General features: G+C 39.1%; 2 protein-coding genes across 9 annotated transcripts in view; one reads left to right on the forward strand and one right to left on the reverse strand.

Annotated features, from left to right (window-relative positions):
• The first annotated feature begins 1153 nt into the window (after positions 1-1153).
• Positions 1154-5735, forward strand: LOC111267630 (phospholipid hydroperoxide glutathione peroxidase GPX4-like). The gene is made up of 7 exons (XM_022845971.2): positions 1154-1289; positions 2539-2555; positions 3202-3287; positions 3686-3873; positions 4479-4587; positions 5049-5133; positions 5354-5735. The coding sequence occupies exons 2-7, from the start codon at positions 2550-2552 to the stop codon at positions 5390-5392; spliced, it is 513 nt and encodes a 170-aa protein (XP_022701706.1). The 5' UTR covers positions 1154-1289; positions 2539-2549; the 3' UTR covers positions 5393-5735.
• The window catches only part of LOC111267628 (uncharacterized), a 41414-nt gene continuing 23013 nt past the window's right edge, over positions 5718-24118 (reverse strand). For 4 of the 8 annotated variants that reach the window (XM_022845961.2, XM_086971379.1, XM_086971380.1 and 1 more), the window contains 3 exons: positions 18008-18121; positions 8091-8993; positions 5718-7866 (listed from right to left, as the gene is read on the reverse strand). In XM_022845961.2, coding sequence (XP_022701696.1) covers positions 6795-7866; positions 8091-8950 — 1932 coding nt within the window. In that variant the 5' untranslated portion in view covers positions 8951-8993; positions 18008-18121 and the 3' untranslated portion in view covers positions 5718-6794. Of the gene's footprint in view, positions 7867-8090; positions 8994-11220; positions 11360-18007; positions 18122-22632; positions 24085-24118 lie in introns of those variants that run through there. The other 4 variants (XM_086971381.1, XM_022845965.2, XM_022845967.2 and 1 more) reach the window with 4 other exon arrangements.

Genomic DNA, 24118 nt, shown 5'->3' on the forward strand with positions numbered 1-24118 from the left:
ATGGTGGATGGGCAGAAGTTCCAAATTAAAATTAGCCCGTATCAAAGTAGAATTAGAACACGTACGTTCTCGACGGTGGTATTCTGCTCTTCCTAGGCTATTATACTTAACCCGGGAACTGTTAGATTTATTGAGATCAACTGATAAAGCAGCTGAAAAACGTGGCGTCCGTTCCCCTAGCATCACGATAATTCCTGACCAGAAGTAAAATTTAAAGCTCTGCCGAAAGCAATGTAGCGTTGAGAATACTATTTTACTGTAATAATAACAATGGGTTTAGATAACGGTAAGATTGTGATGAAGTATAGCATATTTTATGAAAAAGAGATTGTTAATATATGCAAGTTAAAAAATTACATACATCATAAAATGTGTGTTCTAAGGAATCTCTAGTAAACCTAACCAACATTTGGCTTTCCATGCAGGGCACTACGCACAATCAATACAGAGATGGTTGAACTAAGAGATTCACTTAACTATACGAATGAAGATGAAAAGCGAATCCTTCGGTTGTGATCAATAAACCGAAGTTAATACTTACGCCAACTTCTTTTGAGATTTTGCAGTTTGAGAGAAGGGTGTATAAAATTCAACGAAATGCTTTAAACTCTAATGCTCTATTTTGTCTGCTAAGCTAACTTTGTTATCCGTTTGCTTTACCTGTATAACACTCTACACTGTAGAACCTGTAGAAGTTTTATTTCGTCAACATTTAGTGAGGATTCTTGGCGGTTTACTTGAAATATATTATCCTTAGCAATTAATCTGGTTTGTCTAGATCCTGCCGAGTTCATCTGTTCTACTAAAAACTGTCCACACATCCTCGGCTGGCAACTAATGGTCCAACGCTTAACCGTAATAGGTTCTAAGACAGATATCTTAGTTTTTCCAAGAAAATTGCCGCTACAAACTTATACTTCATAACATGCAAGCTCAATGTTACCACAACAGATTACCACTACGCAAAAGAACAGGCAGAAGGCAGTGTACATGTCATTATTGAACGTTAGAAATCTGACAGAAAGTTGCCCGCTAATTATCTGCAACCTATACCTACATATGTTGTTATCAGCGACCCAGTTTGCATTTAACGCAGCGTTTCTAGATTATAGAATTTGTGAAACTCGACGGGAAGGGTAGTCTGTGTGGCGAGTGAAGTGCGCACAAAGATCGCCCATGAAAAGAGAAATGATTCGTCTGTTACCGTGAGTAAACAAAGTAGAAACAAAGACGGAACAATTCGTAGTCATAAGAGGTGTAGAAGAGGAGCTGAAAATCAACCAATCGAGGTGAGACAAGGCGAATTTTACTAACACTCAATATGATAGTGCCCAGTAACTTATGCGCTACTGAAATACAGACACTCGGTGGTTTAGGTTCAAAACCAGGCGTAGACTTAATTTCAGGCTACGAACCGGTCGTCAGAAGCTATGCTTCGGAAATAAGGCAGCACTAGACATAAAACTCGAAGCATATCTTTCAGTTCCATGTAAGGTCTTCTGCCCACCTGAGCCAATCAGTTAGTACAATAGGAAGTTATCTTACTGTTGGCCTCATGTGCGTATTTACTAGCTGCGAATGAATCGCATCCAACCATGCGTCCTAAAAGCCAAATTGATTTGTTATGACCCACTCCATCTATAGTTTTCCACCGCACGTCGCCGTAAACAGGACATTTTCGCACAACATCGTTGCGCATTGGCCTTGGAGACTAACGACGCAGATAGGCTTAGAGTTATTATTAACTGGGTGAAACATCATCATAACTTGCTAGCTTATGAGGAATGCAATAATCGAGTATGTATAATTATTCCATTTGGCTATAAATTCCGGAAAATAGGATCTAATAAGTGATCAGTTCCTAATTTGTTTATAACGGCCTTGAGAATCCCTCAGAAAATTCGCTGTTCGTTCCTGCTCTTACTGATCAACCAATGAATACCGATCAAAATCAAAAGTAGGCTTTTTTTTAAGCCGTTCCGATGAGAATATGTTACAACTGAACTGGTGACATTAGCTACCCAGTATTTGAGGGACGGATCTTTAATAGCTCAAGTGACCACACAACAACGCTGCTTCTCGTGAGGTGTTTTGCTTCGGTTGATAGTCACAACGTCGTTAGGCAGCTCAGAAATAAGCAAGTTGACGATAGATCATGTACCTAAATTATGCCCAAAGGAACCTAAAACGAATAAGTATAAGTTTCAAAGCTTTCTTTGATTGACTAATGAAAATCCAAAATAAATTTTAACTGTTTTAAAATTGACTAGACTTACTCTTTACATTCTAAATTGTATTTGAGAAATTTACTACTTTTATAATTAAGGCACACAAGTTCAATTCTTCGACTTAATAGCAATTAGACCGTGAATTATATTGGCTTAAGCTACGCGTGTCGCTGTGAATAATAGTCGTTTGTGTTAATTCCGAATTGCTGCCTCGACAAAGTTTCTTGACTTTTTTTTTAGACGTATTCGAAATTTAAGGAAAATACAAATTAAAATTCTCGTCTAATGACTGTATTGTTTTCTGTTTTAGCTGCAAAAAACATGTCGGTAAGTGAAATTTTATTTATTATATTAATTATAGTTATTACTCAATACTTCTGTCAATTTTGTAATATACAGTTATTTTTCCATTGAATCTACATCTATGAGCATTATTTTTTATAGAAAGTTTATAGCAGGTTAACAGATACATTCATCAGTCTTTTTATTGCATTCTCGCTACTAGCTGTTAACAGCTGGGCTGTTGTATGGTGCTGTTGTAGCCCTTACACGCGACAAAAATCTGTACCGTGGGCAAGTCTACCTCCTAATTTCTTTTTATCATAGTAAAACTACAACCTTCTTGTTTAATGCAGGGCGCTGCTAACATATGCGGTGATACTAAAGTCAAGCGATATAATAAATCCTAGTCACACTTTTGCGACTGTTTTAACACATCGATAGCAGTTAGTAACTTGTTCCCCGTAATCACTTAAGAAGGCGCATACAATTTGTCACGATTGCAAGTTTTACTTCTTTTAGAAACAGACTTTATCTCCATTGTAAATATTTGTCACATCTCATATAAAGATCATAAGGGTCGATACATCTTCGAATAATGATAGCGTTAGTACATTTACAACCAGATCGGTTGGCCTATACTGCTACTGATTTAGTATTATAAGGTTCCTAAAAGATCCGTTTTGATCCGAAGGAATCGAATTGGAAGCAAGCAAACTCGATATATGAATTTAATGCCCTCGACATTGATGGCAACGACGTAAGCCTCGCAAGATACAAGTAAGCGCGAAACTATATTTCGGTTAGTTTTTCTTTGCATCGTAGTCTTGTTTCTAAAACAGTTACAGTACCTCGAAGATGCTGGTATTTAAAGTCTATTATAATAAAGTTTGTTGTTTGTTTTGGCTTACGGCTTGGCTGTTATTAAGGCCATTTGAAGTCCCTTTTGATGAGCAAAAATTAACTTATGAGTGGTCTGAAACCGTTATATAGGATATATTGCTTGAATCTATCGCAGAACCCAGTATATATAATTTATTTGAGTCTTAAATATACCATACCTTCGGCTAACATTTGCACCCATAATGGCACTGCCTTTCAAAAGTGGCCGTTAATTTCAGTACGAGAATACTTGACAACCCCTTTTTGTGTTGTCTTTTTCTGATATGATATTTTAGAGGCTTCGTTTGCATCATTGTCAACGTCGCCACCAAATGAGGCTTAACTAACCGCAACTATCGCGAATTAGTTGCACTCAGCCAGAAGCATGCGGATTCGAACGGACTTCGCATTTTAGCGTTTCCATGCAACCAATTTGGAAATCAAGAACCGGGCTCTAATGAGGACATCAAGCGATTCGTGCAGGGTAAGCAATCTTATTGAGTAATAACCTTAGTTCTACAGTCCATAGTATTATATTTAATTTTATTATGCTTCTTTAGTTAATGTATTATGTTTTTTTATTTATATTTGTTAATTCTTTTTCCAGTTCTTTGCTATGCAAAAGAAAAGTATTTCTAATCAGAAGTTGTAAACGTAACTTGTGGATGTCCAATTGTGCCATATGCAAACTCTTTTGTTTTGAAATATATTCAGGGTTACTTCAAATGTATATCATAAATACGAATGTATGTTATCATTTTTAAAAACCCAACCTGTCATTAAAGTTCTACTAACTGTATCTTCTTTGAAAACTTGTTTTGAAGCTGTTGGTTATAGATGAATGTCTGGTTGAATTGTTTACCTGGTAGGCTTTTTTATAGCCGATCAAGAATACGATACAATAAGTGTTTGTGAATTGAGTCGTTGTATGCAAAGGAATATCTGCAATATAAGTATAGTATTTTATACACTAACAAACCTGATGAAATGCCTTCCTAGAGAAACTTTAGCCGGCGATAAAACGAAGAGCAATTTGCACAACTGAGTATATGTAGTAACGATTATGACAAAATAATTGGACTACTAAAGGTAAAAGCGAGGGAAAGTTTGACATGTTTGCTAAGATCAACGTTAACGGCGAAGACGCTCACCCTTTGTGGAAATACCTTAAGATGAAGCAGCCCGGATTTTTGGTCAAGTAAGTAGTTATTTATATTCTGTAGGGTAGACTTGCATCAACTCAGTATCCCCGCGGAAAAGGTGTTGCCCGTCTTCTGGCAGATTCTGGCTTGTGTTTGATAGGGATACAACTACTGTTAAAATTCTCAGGCATAGCTAACGACGAATGGGTATTAGAACTTTATAGGGGTATTAATAAGATTAAGCGGCTGTCAAGAATTGTTCTTTTGTACTAGCATAACTGGCTGTACTCGGACCACATGTAGATTCTAAATACATAGAAGCACTGCACAGTTGTTCAAATAGCCATCACTTGAATCGATATACTTTGTGAGTTTAGCGCACACTTTATCGAAAAATGTCCAATTGATATTTTCTTATCGAATTTATATTTTATTTTATATTTTTTATTCGATGAAATTAAATAAAATAATAATTATAAAAATAAATAAAAATAAAATAATTTCATCGTATTTTCAGCGCAATCAAGTGGAACTTTACGAAGTTCCTTATTAACAAGGAAGGCGAGCCAGTCAAGCGATACGGGACAACTACAAATCCGCTCGTAAGCATAACTTTATTAGAATCATGTGACAATTGAAAAGATCTGGCAGGTTTATTGTTTGTGTTTGATAGTTAGTTTGATAGAAGTTGCCCGAAGGAATGTGTGGTCAGTAACTAAAATACACATATAACAATCCAAATCCGTCATCCTAACTTATTTGATTATACAATGTCGTCTTATTGCATCTATTCATCGCATTGACCGGCCATGGACCTGAAAGACTATGGAAGAGGACTTAGAAAAGCTATTTGCCCAGTAATTGGCCTGGGTGTCCTCGGCTGACCACCTAAGCCTCGTAAGCCAATTCAAGGGAGTACTGACATGCTTGACTTTTTTCGTAGTCAAATTACCATTATCACACAAATCGGTATTAGACGTCAGTTATGTTATATTTGGCACCACATTTTCGATTGGTGCACTTTTTTCATAAAAAGGTTGAAATAAAAAATGGTCACTCTGGTGAGATGCCTAGGCATCGGAAATTGGTAACGTATCAGCATTATTTATTGGAGCTCAGATAATGAAGAACTCTTTTAAAAACCTGTTAAGGTGGAAGTTTTCGGATGCAAATGAGGCGCAATAAATCGAGCTGATATGAAAAACATGTATCTTTATTGTAGTACTAGTGGAGACGTTTGATTTTATTGATATTTGTCGCGTATTAAAGTCGAAGAGGTTTCGTGGATTCATAATAAAATAGCTGCAAAATCATGGCGTCGTCTCATTAGTGACACAAATTCCTTAACAGTTCCTCTGCGTTACTGGACCTATCATCATGTTCTACTAGTAGCTTTTTAGATTTACTAGAAAAGTAATGTATCATAGAATTTGTTTTTAGGAATCTCCGGTAACTTAACGAAACTTCATATCTCTACACGTTATACCATGCACAACCAACATAAGTTTAATATAGTACTGCATTACTACAGTCGTATTCAGAGCAACATAAACAGTCAACTTCCCATATTGCCCGTCATATTGACTTTATAATAGCAAAGATAATGTTGGCGATATCATAAAAATAAATCCCCCCGTTATAGCAAGCACCTCCATTATCTAAATAGGAAGCATCGCACTGATAATAATCTTCGTATAGTCCTTTTCTTTAACTTTTCTCGACACTTGATGTGCCCATTTCTCCGATTTACTCAGTTCAGCCCCATTGTGACTACTAGTCATAATAATAATAATGGTAATATGTCAATAATACGCCATTATACCAATGTAGTAGTATGAAGTATTTACATGATACTGCGTCGTTTGTATGTACAACATAAATATGCTTAGATCACTACTATGTCTATCGTGGTAGGAGATGGCAAAGCCACGCTACAAACAATGGGTCTGCTTTGCGTTTACCGGCGTCTGCTACTTTCTCCCGCAACAACAGTTACATAATTTCATTTCTGTCTATCTTTTTATTTTTGTCTTTATGCATTATATAAATTCGTATATTCGTTGGTAGACGTTGTCCATTCCGCGATTTTCTTCTGTGTGCGGACACTAAGGAAATCGACGAATAGTAATGTAGTGACGAATCCAACGATAGCAGTCAGCAGAATCGTGTTTCCGTCTGTTTTACGTTAGCAACGCTAAAGAAAAAAATATAGTAACAATAATCTTCGTCATTGCTATCTCTGTAGTAATAACCCAGAGTTGCATCATTCAAATAATCTGCCAATGACGAAAACTGCTAGGAATGTAAAAATGTTTATGAGGTTAACGTGAAACGGTCGACCCCAGCTAGGAACTTTAACGAAGTGAGAGGATACTGCTAGACTGATAGAAGCCGAAACGAGGTCATCAGGATCCGAAGTAATTTTAGGCCGCAGTTGGTGAAGTTCTAGCGGGATACAATTACGCTTGTTTTTTGTGTTATGCTGGTCTCCTGTTCCTGACTCATTAGCAGGGTCGCACAAGCAACGGTAACTGGGCGTAATTTCCGATGGTAGAGGAAAGCACCAGCTCATTTCGCTACACACATGCTCATCCTTTGTACAGGGCCTATTAGAAGATCCCGATGGTTGTTTAGAGCTATGCATAACGAATATGGCATGTGGGGCGCTCTCATAGAATACTATCACACTGGCTCCATTTTCCAAATTTCCCACTGAGTAGCCGATGCGGGGCATGCTGACAAGTCCTTTTACGCCTGACTGGTATATGGCATACAGGCGATTCTCAAACGGCTCCAGGCGAATGTATGGAGCCTGCGTAGTGAGCACCACAGCGTACTCGCCTTTATAATCGAAGGTATAGAGGACACGGTTGTAGATGTAATACAAATATTGTAGGTTTGGGTCGAGAGCTAATGTTTCTTCGTTATTGTATCGGAAATCATTAACGCTAGGAATAGCCTGGAAAATAATAGAAGGGCTGGACACATTTCCGTCGAGGTGAGCCCGTTTCACGAAACCGTGTTCGCAATAGAACAGGTATCGCGCATTGGGGTCAACTATTAATGAAGAGATGTTTCCTCGATGCTCAAAGAGCTTTCCGCCTTCACCGGAAAGATTTACGATGACCACAGCATCACCCGTCAAACAGTAAATTCGGAGATTCTCCCAGTCTAGGGCAAGCTGCTTAATTTCACTGCTGAATTCTGCATTCTTGCTGAAGTCAAGAAGGAGTACATGTGACTCGCTAGCCATATGATACTCCCAAATTTGTTCTGGATAGGCGTAGAATATTGTTTCTCTGAAGGCGACAATATCCACCACCTGCTCTTTCACTCTGTAACAACGTGAGTGCAGATACGTGTACATAAATAATCTTATTAATAGAGATATATAATATACTAATAACAAAAGTATATACTTCCTATGTTATATATTGTGGAAAAAACTCAAAAGCATTTAAACTACTCAGGGTGACAAAGGGGTTTATAGTGAACAACACGTACACCCTATGTATAGATGCATGATCTACATGTATATCATATACGGTAGCATACGTACGGGATTTTCTTCAGCTGCTTTCTGCTACGAAGATCATACAGGCTGATAGAATAGTTTTCAGCGATTGCTATTTGTGGGACATCGCCTATCGCGCGGCATACATCGTCTGCGCTTCCATCACTGTATTCAGTGTATACACGCGCATGGTTTGGCGGACATTCACAAGAGAAATTTCCCACCTGGTTTACGCAATACGTTTTCCTCGTTTGGTCATATATGTTCCCAGAAATCTCTCTACACTGATCTGCATTCGAGCATTCATTGTCATCGCCACACAAGTACAGACCACGTAGAACGTCGTGTGGCTCACTGAACGAATTGTTCGCAGAGATGAAGTCTCGCCAGTCATGCATGTATGGTTTGTAGCCTTTGGGACAATGTATGCAGGTGTATCCGCCCTCGAAATTCACACACGAGCTATTGTTTGGGCAAATGTTTTTCTCTACTTGGCACTCATCAATATCTTCGCATTGCTCGCCGTTGAATTGCTTCCCCGTGGGGCACTGCACGTCGTCAATACACTCTGATCGGGCCAAGTCTAAGTTTTTCTGGCATTTTTGCCTCATGGGGCAATCGCTCCGGTTAACGCAACGACACGCCTCCTCGTCCGAGTTATCCGAACAGTCCTTGCCACCATCACAGACCGCCTTTTTGTTAATGCATTGCGACTTCGAGGAACACATGAAAAAATCTTGTTTCTTGTTTAGGCAAAGAAATTGAAGAGCACTTTTGTTCCTACTCTCACTATCCAAAAAATTTGCCTTGGTAGCGGCCACCAGTAACGCCATCAAGAGGCAGCTACGCATCCTGATCCCTGTTTTGGTACGCACGTGTGATCTGAGTTCAACAACTGATGCCATTGTTTGAGCATTTAATGTTGACTTGCCTGTTTTAAAACGTATTCTGAAAATAAGCACAAAACTACTTTTATTAGACAACTAGACACTTGGCGTTGGGGGTCGGACTTTATAATAAGGATAGTGTCCCTAAGCAGATTTAATGGACTCGAAAACGAAGTAGCGGGAAGGTTTTCTACTTGGATAAAATTTACTACTGATCCCCACAGCAATAGGTATATTAGATTGTATCATATAAGAGAGTTTCTGATTTCATGCGTACTGTATTTACAATACTGTAGAATAAAACAACGCCCAAACACACATCCTTATAGTCCACACCATTAAATCATATGTAACGCAGGTATGGCAATTACGCCGCATTTTACAGCCGCGTTTGTAGTGTAGGCCTGCTCGCTTCCTATTCGTTGCGTATGGTTTTCTCACAACGCTAGAATTCATAGAGAGAGCACTTCTGTTCACATTCGCCGTTCTAATTGACTTTGCGAAACCAATCGTCCGTGATTAAGCGCAGGTTCGAGATGTACTCGGAGATAGAATTTGGCACGTCAGCTTGTAGCAGTGTATCACGGTTTCTTCAGGCAAAAACAACCCCAAAGAACATTGCACCGACGTCATAGGACCCTTCATTGCAGTTAGTTTTTGATCAATCAAACTGATCGTGAATGAGATTTTAGTTGCGCCCGCTTCTCTCTGTAATACTCGAGTCTAACAACAAACGTATAACGACGGCCTAGACAATTATTCACTGAGATTGTCAGAGACAGAGTTGCTTAACTCGGACAGCTAAAGCGCCCGTCCGGATATTCGATGAGGACATGCAGACGACCGGCTAACCAAGGCGTAAGACAAACGCATGCATATGCGCCTGTCTATACAGTGTCTGGCGTACAACAGAATATCGTAGAGAAATATCGCTAGGTTTCATTATACTTGTAAGGTTATGCCAGTATATACACAAATGAATAAGAATTTGGCATAATAATGGGTATGTATGAGTATGTGATCATATTGAGGCATGAGCGAGGTTTTTACTGACGGACACAGTAATATGTGCGCAGAGTATACCAACGGATTAAATGTAAAAATGGATTCAAAAGAGAGGCTCTGGTCGATTAAAAATAATGCGACTTTGTGGTACAGCAGTATGTTAAGGGATATTGATCCGTGAAAAACCGCAATGCCGAGCGGTAATTCAACGTAGATACCATGTTCTATCTACGGTAATAATGTCAAGAAGTCAGCTTAGTCAATGGCTATTTTAGCAGTAACCACAAGAACTCGTTCAAATCCAAGAAAGCGGTCAGCAAACAGGGCGACCTATTCATAGCAACGGACAATGTTTCTCCTATCAATTTTCCTTCTATCATTCGATTCGCTACCACTCGACCGCATTAAGTCGTTCGGCATTATTTTTCGAAATCGACCTTTGCGTTAACTCCCCGTCCCTCAGCTATTATGTAGCTGCAGTAAACGTAGCTGATCCACTTTCCCGGACGAATTCTCTGCATCCGCTGTCCTAATCTGTTTGAATAAAAAAAATAAAAATCAATAGATAAAAAACAAAATTATTCTAATCGCCGCTATTGAAGCATGAGTACGGATTCATAAGAATCGGGAGATTCCTAAGGATCTTAGGAGGAACACCGGTTCGTTTGTTTTAAGCGATTGAGATGTGGGTATCGCATATGCAACAACTATGATTTGGGATTTTTTAAGTTCAATAAATTTACGAATAAACTCTATAATAAATCGCATCTTCAGTTAACGAGCTAACATGTTTACTTCGAAGGGTATGCTGCGTCATTGTCTGGGTTCCAATTGAACAAGTAGCAACAGTTCCTGAAAAAATGTCATTGTAGGTGGTCCAGTGGCGAAAGCATACACAATAGGCTACCATATATATATATGGTATATACGCCGCATACCATCGTGTTTTTGATCGATTTAGTGTTGGCTTTGATCGCTAAGTCAAATTTTTATTTCATGATACCCTATAGTTAAAGGACAACCTCGTCACTTAAAGCATTATCAGAGGCGCTTATCGTAGAAAATAAGTACTTCGAATTTCGCACCCGAAAATGGCCTAACAAGCTGCTCACACCTAAAGCCTTCATAACTTTCTGTAAATACCCTAATTGTTATTAAACACAGGTAGAACAATGGTATCACTAACATCTGAGTGTTATCAACAGTACTACTAATAACTAAAAAATCGTATTGCTATTGCATCTCGTATTCTGTTCAGATATGTCGCGCGTCATCGTTCTTACCTGGGTTGTACACGCGACCAGTACGAATTATTTCTCACACCGCTGCTATTGCACTCCAACCCCAAACAGCGTTACTTCATTTTGGAGGCGACGTCTGTGTCGTGTGAGAATGTTATAGCAACAGGCGCTATACGACACCCTATAAAATAGCAGGGCTATTTAGCACACTCTTACTCCACGACTTATGTGCCTACTTGTCTGCTAATATTATAAACATAACCTTCCAAACCTGTTCTTATTTCGAAGATACTTAGGCCACGGTTTTTACGTCGTTGTTGTTGTTTTTTAGTCAGTTTTTATGCAATGACTGCTGTACGTAGGAGCCATCAGCTCTACAAGGGCTATATTTATATATACAAATATCTGTATATAGATACGGACAGTTCGGTCAATACATTATTCCGTCTTTTCAGTTCTGTATATGTGTTGTACTGCACTCGGGTGCATTTTCATGTCCAGCATTCTAGAGTACTGGAAACCGACTGCCGGAATTAAACGAAAAAAAACTCCAACACAACATCAGCGCTGCGGGATAGAACATGGAAATAGTTTTTGTACTATTAGTGCAAAAGGCGTATCAGAAAACGAGATTTAGTTTAAAAGACTGTTGTACTGGTCAATGTTTATTAAGTTAAGAGTAGAGTATTTCTGTTGTTTAACAAACAATCAGTGGATAAGTACTGACCAGTTGGGAATGTTACCTTGGCCAACGATTTGGCTGTGTGGTCTAACCTATTATAGGATAACGGGTGCAGCAAAAGTAGGTCTGCTTCTAATGTCTATAATGGTAAATCTAGAAGAATAGATCGGCATACGGCCAGTTTCAACGAGGCTTGAAGGTCGCTAACTTTACACATAGCGAAAACAACAAAACCAGATCATGTGTGGAAAAATGGTTAGAAAAATCTTATATGTTAGAATGAAACCGAAGTTCTTGCAGTTGTGGTGATTGGTGTGCTATAGTGGCATTAGCAAAGTTTAGGCCAGAATAAATTTCACTGTTATGTTAGATAATGAACGGTAAGTTAAGGACCGTGTAAACTGTGCGTAGCATTAAATTCTCGAAAGTGTGCTATTGTTTTAAAATAGTAGCAGATTTAAAAACACATTTGGTATTCCCAAAGAAATATACTTATTATTACAAATTATTGTTTATTATTATTAATATTATTATTATGTTCTGTTCGTGTCGATAATTCGTAAAATAAAATAGTACAAGCGCGCGTATGCCGTGGCATACGGAACCACTGTCTCGCGAAAAAACAAGCACTTGCCACAGTGCCTCCCACTATTACACACTATTACACGAGATGTATATACAATAGTAGCTTCATCGCTTCAGTGTGAAAAAATTATTACTGTTATGCAGTTTTTAGTGACAGATAGTAGTCGTAAGGAGAATTTCTGCGGGGCTTCCCGTATCTGGTCCTTTTAAATGGTTATCTTGATCGATGAAGGCGCTCGTTTAAATCTCGGACTGTCGTCAGACAGACAGACAGATCAATAAAAGATGGCTTGCGCTGAGTTTGGTTTGTACAATAAGGCAAAAATTTTATTCATTACGCTTTGCGCTCAGCTCTGTATAGTCTAGCCAAAAAGTAGGTTCCTAGCCTTGGTTGAATGAAAGCTTCAGATACGTATTCCGCAATAAGAGACGTTAGATAGGCAAGGACGATTACGCCTTGGTATTCGCGTTGTGCACACGATAGAATTAATATCCATTTTCTGTTCGTGCACGGCAGACCAAACGAAAAACTGGAAACAGATTAATGCTAGTTTAGTATCATTGTATTCCTTGTTAGAAGTCAGTGAAGAGAAGGGTAAACAGGAAGTAAACAGATGTTTTGGAGGCATTTCTTCTATAGGCGTGTCTTGCTTTTCTGTATTTCGTACATTGTATAGTATATATTATTTTTACGTTTTTCACCAGAACTCGACTTCGGCCACTGGAGGAATGGTTAAGTAACTTGAATTGTGACATCGAGTTAAGCAAAGGAGCGCTTTGTGAACCATTGCCGCTGGTTCACGAACCGAACTGTCTGCAAGACGAATTCTGTCGGACAGGTAGCGTTCTGACCGGAAGCGTTCTAACATTATTTGCCTTATCGTTCTTATAACATACATCACCATCAACAGTTATAACAAGGAAAACGACCTAAGCGAAGGTGCCGCGTTCTGTTGCAGCATTGCTCAGCCTTATTTGGATCATTACTTACTGGGCGCGTGAATGAGTAGACATTAATCGTGTTAGGTTTGATACGTCGCCTGCACGGCCGAATATTTATTTTTTTCCGGGTTCCTCTAGTTAGATACGATGATCAAGAGATTAACTATTACTGATTTGACCTCTTCGACCTGTATGTTCTAGGATTTGAAAGCTGGCTGATCACGCGTGAAATGAGATTTTCAATAAAATGATAATTACGAACCCGGCCGCGTCATCTATTGAACTTAGAAACAACTAGTGGTCTAGGTTGGAATTCGAACGTACATTATGCTTCATGTTGGTGGGAGCGAGTTTTCTAAAGCAATGTTCAAGTACTGCACGCAAAAGACTCAATACATTTAACTCGGCCTGCTTGTTGTATCATGTCATATCATCGTATCATTGAATCGTCCCTGTGAATACATGTACAGCTCCATCTGAGTCCATGGATCCGGCAATGCTATGCCAGTGGTCAATACTATAGACGAATACTACGATTGTGCCTGTACGGATATTCTGGGTTTCGATATTTTCATGGTAGAAGATCTCCAACGAGAGTTTTATCGCCAATTCAACAATAGTACTTTCTTCCCAGAGTTTTCTGCTATAGTTTCGATGACGTATAGATCAAGCGCAATTTTGACGCCTAATCGGTACTTCAAGTCTTCCGCATCGCACAATACAGTAAACAGGTTAACTGTGTTTTAGCAGTCTGCTCATGTTATTTCCCTAGGTTGTTTCGCTAGTATTCGCATGTTAACGTCTTTTTTTAGCCCTTAATAGACTAATCGTTGAAGAAAGAACAGTGAATCTCAAGAATTGACTTCATAGTAACAAACATGTACGGACCGAGCAGAGGTTCTTCTACGTAAATTTGATTTTATTCTAGTCGGGTGGGATGAATTCACCGTATTACCGTAGAACTACCATATATGAGCAAATACTCTTACGGGATCGACTTTGTTAAAAAATAATTACGGCTAGTTTTACACTGTTTGAACAAGCATAGTCAAGGAACGGACAATGCAGGTCGCGCATATCCCATAGTGCATCTCTCAATTCGATTTAGCTACGCTAGTTTGCTGGTTTCTGTTTTTTTTTTTTTTTTTAATATTAAATGGCTATTTCTTTAGACTTGACACCGTCTTTGGGTCGTTCAGTGGTGCCTGACTGAAATATGTATGCCTGAGGCTCGTGAACCAAAAACCGGCGTGATGATACGCGTGAGCATCGGATACTAATGGTCATACCGATGATGCCCGGACTGTTTCATCGGTAACTCAGCAATCGGGCATGCCTAAACTTTTTTCCTGTAGAGTACCGTAGCAAAAACAATGAAAGTTCTCTGGCGAATTGGCTTTCGTGGCCGATAACAGCAAGCCCAGTACCGACACGACTGTCTTTATTTGTAAGTTTCACAGTTCTGCTCAGAAGCGAAACGAAAAATACACATGAGTAATACATACGAATTCAGAAGCACAGCTATACTGTTTTTAATAAGCTTCCGAGTCGAAATTGCTTGCCTCACCTATCAGAACAATATAAGTCATAGAACAGATATAGATTGATAAGTATATGGACTTAAGGCCATAGTCGTTGTTATGCGCATTCGTAACTTGTTGCCAGTTTCGCCCGGTATGATATGTTGCCCCCTAGTCGTCGTCTTATGGATCCTACGATTCGTCATACTCCCAGGATCCAGACTAGGCTTTTCTTGAATTTGAAACTTCAGGCTAATACACCTGTAAATGGTAGGTTCTATAAAGGTAACGTCAATAGAACGCCATTGTTGTCCACATACATGTAACAAAAAACTACTTCTACATTTCTACATCCATCTATTCTTTTTTATATGTCCAAACATCACTTAGGAGAAAACCTAAGAACGCCTGAAAAAATATTTGACAGCAGTATCATATACGAAAATTCGCAAGCATTTAATGCTTGTCATCCTGACGTAACACATGTACGTACGTAAAGGAAATAATAGAAAAATTATTCTTCCAGTATGAAGGTCATCATTCTGCAGTGGAGTGCTTTGTTATTATATTCTTCCAAGAGCAGCATTGAGATGTTACGATATGAATTTTTGGCGGAAATTCTCGATTGTAGTCGCTTACGATCGACATCTGTCTTTTTAAAAAGCAGTTTTGTGAAACGCGGCCGTTCGGCAGAATAAACGCCAATATGCTAACGATATGCATGGCAGGTTACGGTGTGCATACTCTAGATGTTCCTATACTAAGGATTATGCTTTTCTAGTTAATGGTAAAGATACATTGTACATTTTAACTCTTTTAGAAAATAGTAACGTCAATACATGTAGGTACAGTATAATAGTTTATATTAATTCATAAACGATATATAGCTAAGTTACGAGGCACACCACTCGTAATCCAGATGCGTCAGTAGCAAACAAACGAAATGGTGCCTGTAGCATTATTATAGTACCAATATAATGTAACTTAAATAAAATTATTGAGAAGTAACAGTAATTTGCATTTTACGTAGCAAAACTCTACAAGCAACGTTAGCGGTTTAGGCACAAAACTTGACTTCGTACTCGACCAAAAATTTCAACTCTACATTTGCCATACTTCATTGTGTCCTCTGTAGATAGGCTAATACTCGTTTCATATGCGCGCTGACTCGTTGTAAAGCACATGAGAAAAGGTGACGTGCCTTTCGGAAGAAAAACAATACATTGTTTTTTGCTTAAATTTACTGGAGAGTATTTTTTTCAATATTTTCTAATATACGATTGACTTGACTATAGGTCTCATCGTATAAATTATTATCATACTAATCATGTACAGTATAAGTAATTGGTTATTACTATGCTAGTTAAGGAGGGTGTTTCCACTATAAGAAAATCTTTGTCAAGCAAATCATTTGTCTTGACATCGTGAGTAGAGAGGGTCTAATCTTTTGCTTGGCAAGGCTCTATTCGCAACATTTTTGATTGAGTTAACTTCATTAATTGATTGTTTAAAGAAATATAGCGCGCCGCGGCATGCATGCATCTTGGCCCTAATAAGGCGTTATTCGTAGGCCGGGCAATGCCAATGACCTAGCTTATAAATGAAGCCTTATCCACGGTAAAGCGGACCCTATAAATTGAACCTTAGATGTAATACGAATAGTTGAATTCCATACGTAATACGTATGTCTCGAATGAAATCCAATCGTGACAGATAGTCGTGTCGTTGAGCGCTGAACAGAAGTCGTGTTAGGTCATTTGGATTCAAATTTTGACGTTTCAATGAAATCATCCATTTGGTCGGTAATCACAGTACGGACATTGACGCATCAACGAAAAATGTCTACGAATCAGGTATGAAACAAACCTGTTTAAACAGCTTTTTTTTGTACGCATTGCCGCGTCTTCCTTCTCCACCGAGGCATCCCGGTATAATTCGCTCCCTGTAAATTTTGCGTCCAGCAACATTTCCTGATGTTTTCACCAGAAGTGTACGGCTACCGTGATAAAAGACGGATGGTACATTGACATAACGACAAGAAAAATGTCCCCAGTAGAAACTAAGGAGGATTAGAGATTTTCTGCCTACGGCGACATCAGAATAAAGCCATCGTCAGGGTTATTGCCATCATAATCTTTCATCTGCAGACCAGGGTATCCGCCACGATTGTTGGTCACGACAAACAGTCTGCATTCGAGAAACGACAAGAAAGCCGTTGACAAGAGGAACGAATAAAATGCTTAGAAATCGATACCAATCCTCGTTTTTTTCTAATTCCAGATGCCCGACGAATCGTCGTCTGGAAAGATACTAATCATTCTAACGCCCATTTTGTAATATGACTGGTGTCAGAATTTTTTAAAAGACAGTGTTTAGCAGCAGATTGCGTTTTTTTTTACATGAACGGACACGAACCGCGTTGGCGTATTCGTACTTAGAATTTAAACAACTCTCTCTGTACTGTAGATTTACACGCAAATGTTAATTGAACCATAAAGGCCTTAGCTAAACCCTTAAATATGATAATCATAGAGTACTTCAGCATAGTTTATTGCCCTACTGCTCTAACTTTTGGACAGTGGACCGCTGATAGCGGAACATGTAAAGACAGCTTTGTCTGACAGGAACGGGCTTGTGATAACTGAATTTTATCTGTTAAGGGAAGTTCTCACCAGAAGTGCCGTATCTAGCTACACACTGTATATGGAAGTTTTTATATAACAGACAGACAGACATTGAATTACAACTAACGCATCGGCCTCAGGACGCAATTGTTATAAACTACTGCGACCTCCCTGTTTTTAGAAGTGTATGAAGCACTCGATTTTTTCACTGACAACAGAAATTGTCTCCTCCGTTCTGCTTCGAAACTAGGTGTTGACAAAATATCATCTAAATTTGAGATTATGCGCTAAATGAGTAAGGTATCACTGACATAAGTTGCTCATCTATGCCTGTCAAATAAAAGCAATGTTTTTGGTCACATAATATCACTCTTATCTTGTACACTAAATAGTCGGGGAGAACTTAATGGGTTTTACATGTCAGCATTATGATTGTACCAGTGATACTCATATAGCTAGCTTTATTCGTTCGTTACCTGATTCAGGATTCTGGCAGGATACTCCGGTAAAGCATGTGACGTAGTCGATTGTTGTAATATGGACGCGTTGTTACTATATTTGTAAAACTACTAGTTTTACACAATTAAACCCTAAAAAAAAAGATTAAGTAATGTGTTAGAAGTTTCCATTGGAGACATGATATCTTACTTCATTCAGATATGCATTTGAAAAGTATAAGCAACGTTATTGGGGGTGACAATAATCTTATTGTTGCTGTCAAATTAAATTCACTGATGTTTAACTATCCGAATGTCCATACGTGAAACGAGTCCTCTACATCGTCATAAGGCTTATCAATATTAACAACAGTAGGAATTAAGCCACAGTGGTCAGTGATATTATGTTTTGCCCAGATATGACGAAAAACACTGATATAAAGGAACCACGGTGGCCCAACTGTAACGGACAGGAACACATGTAAGGACCAGAACTGTATGGAACTGAGAAACAAGAACAGCAAGTGGCACGCGGAACCAGGGTATAGGCCGCCATCAAGTGCCGGTGTTTAATAGGTCTAGACACCTATGTACTATCGTCGACTATACCGCATGATGCTAGCACCTTCAATGACAGAGCAAGTTCGTACTGGCGGGCTAAAATAATTCTCCTCACTCATGAAAGGTGAGCATAAGTTTACAAAGATAAGCCAAAAACCTATTCACATAACTTATATTAAGGTCGTACATATTGTTCCTGCTACGATTTCCTTGCTGTTAGGTAGCACCTACAGAAGAATTCAATGGCGTTAGTGTGTGTCGCAAGCACTTATAAGTGCGCCTCCTAGAATTTACCAATATCTTTTTTTACAAAGTACCTTACCGCACGGCCAAATCTACTATTGAAGAGTAATAGTTAACCCCTCTGATAAAAAAAAGCGCACTTTTTTTTGTCTAGAAGTCATTTAACGCCGAAATACGTTTACGTTATACAGGACGAATACCTTTGAACGCTGTAGTATTTTCTGCTTTGATTAAGCTTTCATTGCATACGACTAGTACAAGTGAAGATATAAACGGTACTTACATATAATAAACAAATAAAGGAAAACTTCTTACATTAACATTAAATTATACTGAAATTGATATAAGGCAATATTTGATTTTGCAGAACAATGTAATAGATAAGGATATATGAATGTGCGATAGATTTTAACAGATTATACTAGACAAGCCAAATTGGTTAATTTTAGTAGAAAAGGAAGGATAAATTATTGCTTAATTGATTTAACTTACAGAAAGTTACCATTACGTTTAAAGTGCTCCTATATAGTAGCAGGAAAAATAATTCGTGTAACTTAAGTACAGCGAATTGGCCAGATGCTGTAGTAAGTGTCGCATTGCGCTAGTGAAAAAATTGATATCGGACAACGGACAGATGTAAATAAAACGTTTCACTAATATTTCGAATATAAAAATAATATATTAATACAAATCGTAAAATCAACGTATGTTCAGCCTCGATCTCCACTGAAATTGTCAGTGCTCATACTGGTTCTATTATATATTGTTCATAGTCCACGATAGTGATTGAGGGGGAGAAACTGTCGCAAAGCTTGTAATACCAGGGAATTCGATTGTCACTGAAAGACCTCTTCGGAAAACAACATGTCGTGTTCTAAAGCCTTGAGCCTAATAAGAACCATACAGCGTCCTACTTTATTTATTAAAAAACCGAAGCTGTAATTGTTTACACTATGATGTCGAAATCATATATATATATATATATATATATATATATATATAACGGATCTGCGTATGAAACCGTTGTAGCAATCAAAATACATACGAAGTAGCATTGTTGAGGGCTCTAATAACTTTACATACATAAACTATATTGCTAAATTAATGTAAAAAAACTGCACAGTATTTAGCATATTTTTCTGGCTAATGTTGCATTAGGTTGGCATACTCAGCATTTCTGCACAGTTTGTTCCCATTCTGTTAAATATATTATCACTGTAATAATTGAGTATTCGATACATTTGAACGAGATGGCGGTCGCTCCGCATTATATCCAGACGCAAATAGCCAACCATTAAAACCGACAGACGTCAGTGGCGTCACTTCTGAAATGCGCAAGAAATTTTCTGTCGATTTTTGAACCTTTTAAATTATTTGCTTCGCTAATAAAGCTCATATATGTGCTTTACGCTTTGTCAGACATGCCGTATAGCTCTGCAGTCTTATTCTTGTCCGTCATTTTGCTAAAAACCAGTGGATTTTTCTCCCATTCTTTTTGTTAAAATTAAAGCAAATTACGATTTTTATGTTGGCGCTTAAATAGATGGCGACAACGTCTTTAAACATTATTCTACAAGTTGTTTGAAAGGCGAGGCTTCTGTGAGCTCTTGAATCAACCTGTCGTAGGGTTTTCAACAGACTTCATGTTTGCTATCACTCTTATTGCACTTTTTGTATGTACATCAGTATAGACTAACGTTAAGCCTCCATTTTATCTGTTAGCCGGCAGAGCGAGATCCTCAGGATCTTCTTACTGAAAACTCCACGTTGTTACAGTCCACGAGAATTTTATATCTCGTCGTCTATGTGTGAGAATCGTCATTCAACCGCTTGTTACGCAGCGTTTGTCATGGTAAAGGTCATATCTTGGCTAAAAAAACAAGCACTACATTCTGAAGGGCATTTCAGAGGTCCCTATTATTTTCGTTCTCTTCTAGTACGTAGTGTTAAACATTTTACCTTTACAGATAAAGATGTCATTGTCACATTGTTTAAGCAAAAATATCTGAAACGTACTCCTTTTTTCTTTTCTTTAGAAGCATGCGAGTAGGATACAGTGTTCTGCTATAATCAAAATATGCATTTTACTACTAGAGTACCGAAAGTTGGCAACCAATGGAGAAGGCTGAAAGCTTTTACAGTTCTCTACGATGTACATCGGCTCCTGTTTGATGGAAGTACATTCAAAGTCAGCAAGTAAACGACGGTAAACCGGCATGGTTTTAAATGACCAGGTGTTTCAATACGAAAATGTTGTCGGAACATCTCGTAACATCTTAACAATCTGTTTTGATAAAACGCTTATTCCATATTTTTATTTATTCTGCACATAGTAAACCAAGCATAGTTCTTGCTGTAATGATCGTCTATAGCTTCAAAACAATAGATACACTTGAACAAAGCCCAGATTACGAAATTTAACCATGCATCGTTAAGGTCACCAAAACCCAAGTTTACCCACCGAGTCCTAGTTATTTGATGACTGTGAATAAGTAGAATACTGTTCCAGCAAAATTCAACTAAGGACATGTAATTCGCACGCAACAAGTTGGTCAAAGACATGCCCATCGCCCATGTACCCCTTTTCGGTGCTTCTGACTCCTTTATATTGCCCTTAGGATCGAAATGAAAACAGCGGTTTTCAAAGAAGCTTCTCCCTGTTTCTAGTCGCTTGTCATGCACAAAAGCTTTTCGTATTGACCTGGCCGCAAAATGGCCAACCGTCGTCGAAGAAGCAGCGTAAATAGGACGTAATTATCCGGATGCATACTATTCAATTTCATAGCTGCAGGTGAAAAGTGTTCACCTAGAACTAGAAACATAATATATCGATGCCTAAACAGACAGCTGAGCCAATAAACATCGTCATCTCGAAGCATCTTACTTTTTTCTCCAGGCTTATTTCGCGCAGACACACTTTTACCCGAATATACCGACACTGTCGATGTTGACAGAGGGGTCAAAGAGACGAGAGGAAATGCTTCGCCTTGTCGCAGCTATATCTGGGTTTTCAGATAGTCGCTTTGCTCACTTCCATAGGCTAGAAGTGCCCGGCTATGATAAATCAATAGTAACGCTTAATAAATCTAGGAATATGTAATTGTTTAGATTTGGAACCGGGCGTAGACACACTTCGTTTCGTGCTGGACACCAGTCGTCTGAAGCAACACTTAACAAAAGCAATAGCAACGGACATAGAACTCGAAAGGTTTATTTATTTAGACATATCTTCAATTTTTTTTTCTATCGACGTTCTGACAACTGACTATGACAAGGACTGTGCCTCTTCAACCACGCCACTGCCTGGTCTCATAGTTCAAGCGGTTATTTGAAAGATACTTGTTACATTGTATCAACTTTTCATAAGGATTTCGAAAAGATAGATGCGGCTAGATCAGACTTTGTAAGGAGAACATTTTCTCTGGTTGTAATTTACCGGCCGGCTCCAGCAGACTGTCTGCTCATTCAATCATGTAATTGGAGTGGTGTGCAATATTCATGAGAGGTATTCATACTAGTAGTTTCTAATTAGTTTATCTTTCCGCCATTGACACGATCAGTTCTGATACGAAAAGGTTTCACATCGTTTCGTTTTCACGCTTTACTGGTCCGCTTACAATTTGGGCCAGTACTGTTAATCAGATTATGGATTACTGATGTCAACACATATTAGTTCCAAGTTATCATACGTGATAATGCAAATGTATACGCTCGCTGGAAGCGCTGAAGGGAAACAGGTTCCTTGCTCCATTTCCAGCTTGAATATATGTCGTCAGCCAGTTGTTTATACCACACTCGGCGCGCCTAGAAAATATTCTTAAATTCAACTATAATCTGTTAGTGGCATGTCGGATACTCACAATTTGCTGTCGTACAGATGTTTGCCTCCAACAATTTTTAGCTGAACTAACACACGCACGCTCGAACAAACCGAAATAAACTGCTATTACGCGAGCATCACCCATGTGGCGTTCGGGGTTGCCTCGATTTCACTCTTTTTACGAAACTTAGCTTTACATAAAACGATCCGGTAGCCAAAAGTCATAAGTCACGACTCCGTTTCATTGGTAACCTCACGTTTCTTACCCACCGTAAACCATACCAATTATAGTCTGCTTCACATCACATGTGCCATATTTCTTCAAACGACTGAATGTTCGTAACCATCTTGACCATGCATGCAAATAAATGCTTTTCGTTCTATGCTACTCTTCTCGTTAGCCTAAGCATATGGCTTTAGAAAGAGTCCGCTTTTTCTACCAACGTCTTCGCTTTCCGTTGTCGTCTTTGAAGCGCGGAGCTGGCCTTCCGTCTCCTTACTTGCTCCAACGAGACGTGGCCAATATGAAATTGCTTGGCGGCGGTCGCATCCGGCTTCAAAGAGCCGCTCGATCCTACCTGGCCCCGGCCTGGCTCGCTCCTAGAAGCTGTCGCTCTTTAATACCAGCCCGGGATGCCAGCAAGCTGGGAAGCGCGAATCGCCTTTGCTGTCCGCTTATTGCTGAGCAATCTCGATTTGACTGGGCCGATGAACGAACGGCAAACGTAGTAACGTTTGTACGTGCCTAGGACGCGTCCGCGCGAAATGTATAAAATAACCAACCAGCCAGGCAGAAAGAAGAGAGCTAATGGAGCCGACGTTAATAGTGAACAATGCATTTTTGACCGTCGTCCTAGCCAGTGTCCTGACACACAGTGGCAATCTGTTTTATCATGCCTCTCCGTAGATTAGTCGGCCTCACTAGTCATTACGTACCCTGTCTATGTCCAGCAACTGTTCCAACACTTGTGTTTGTGTCCTCGATAAAGGAGGCAAGGAAAGAAGAAGAGTGGCAAATCGTAGACGAAGTCTTGCATAACGTGCTCATAGGCTAAGCAGGTCAAGGGGCAGGCCTTTCGATAACTGAAGCTTTGTCGTAGTTTCGAAAAACGACAATCGAGAAGTAGAGGACTTCAGAGAAATCGTGTGAGTGAACATGTCAGTATGGGCCTATGTGTTTATGCGTCTGTGTGAGATACGTACGTAGGGAACAGGTATTTTAATGGCCTTCTTCGTTTACGTGCTGCTACTCAATGCAATGGAGAGTCTGCGCGCAATGATGGTTTAGGAAACGACAAAATGAGATTTCCGCCGTTGGTGACGTACTCAGTAATCGCAACCGAATAACAATAACGACGACGATGACGGCGACGAGGACAGCACCAATACAAATTCCAAAGACGTGAGCAACTTCACAGTTTGCTCATTCAGGCTTTTGGCGTACGTAAACAGGCATCGATCAGCCTCCTCCCTCCGCCACCGTTCCTTTGACTGCATGTGACGGCGAACAAAGTTTGCTGTCCGTC

Source organism: Varroa jacobsoni, unplaced genomic scaffold (assembly GCF_002532875.2).
Source record: "Varroa jacobsoni isolate VJ856 unplaced genomic scaffold, vjacob_1.0 scaffold_1203, whole genome shotgun sequence".
Taxonomy (NCBI): domain Eukaryota; kingdom Metazoa; phylum Arthropoda; class Arachnida; order Mesostigmata; family Varroidae; genus Varroa; species Varroa jacobsoni.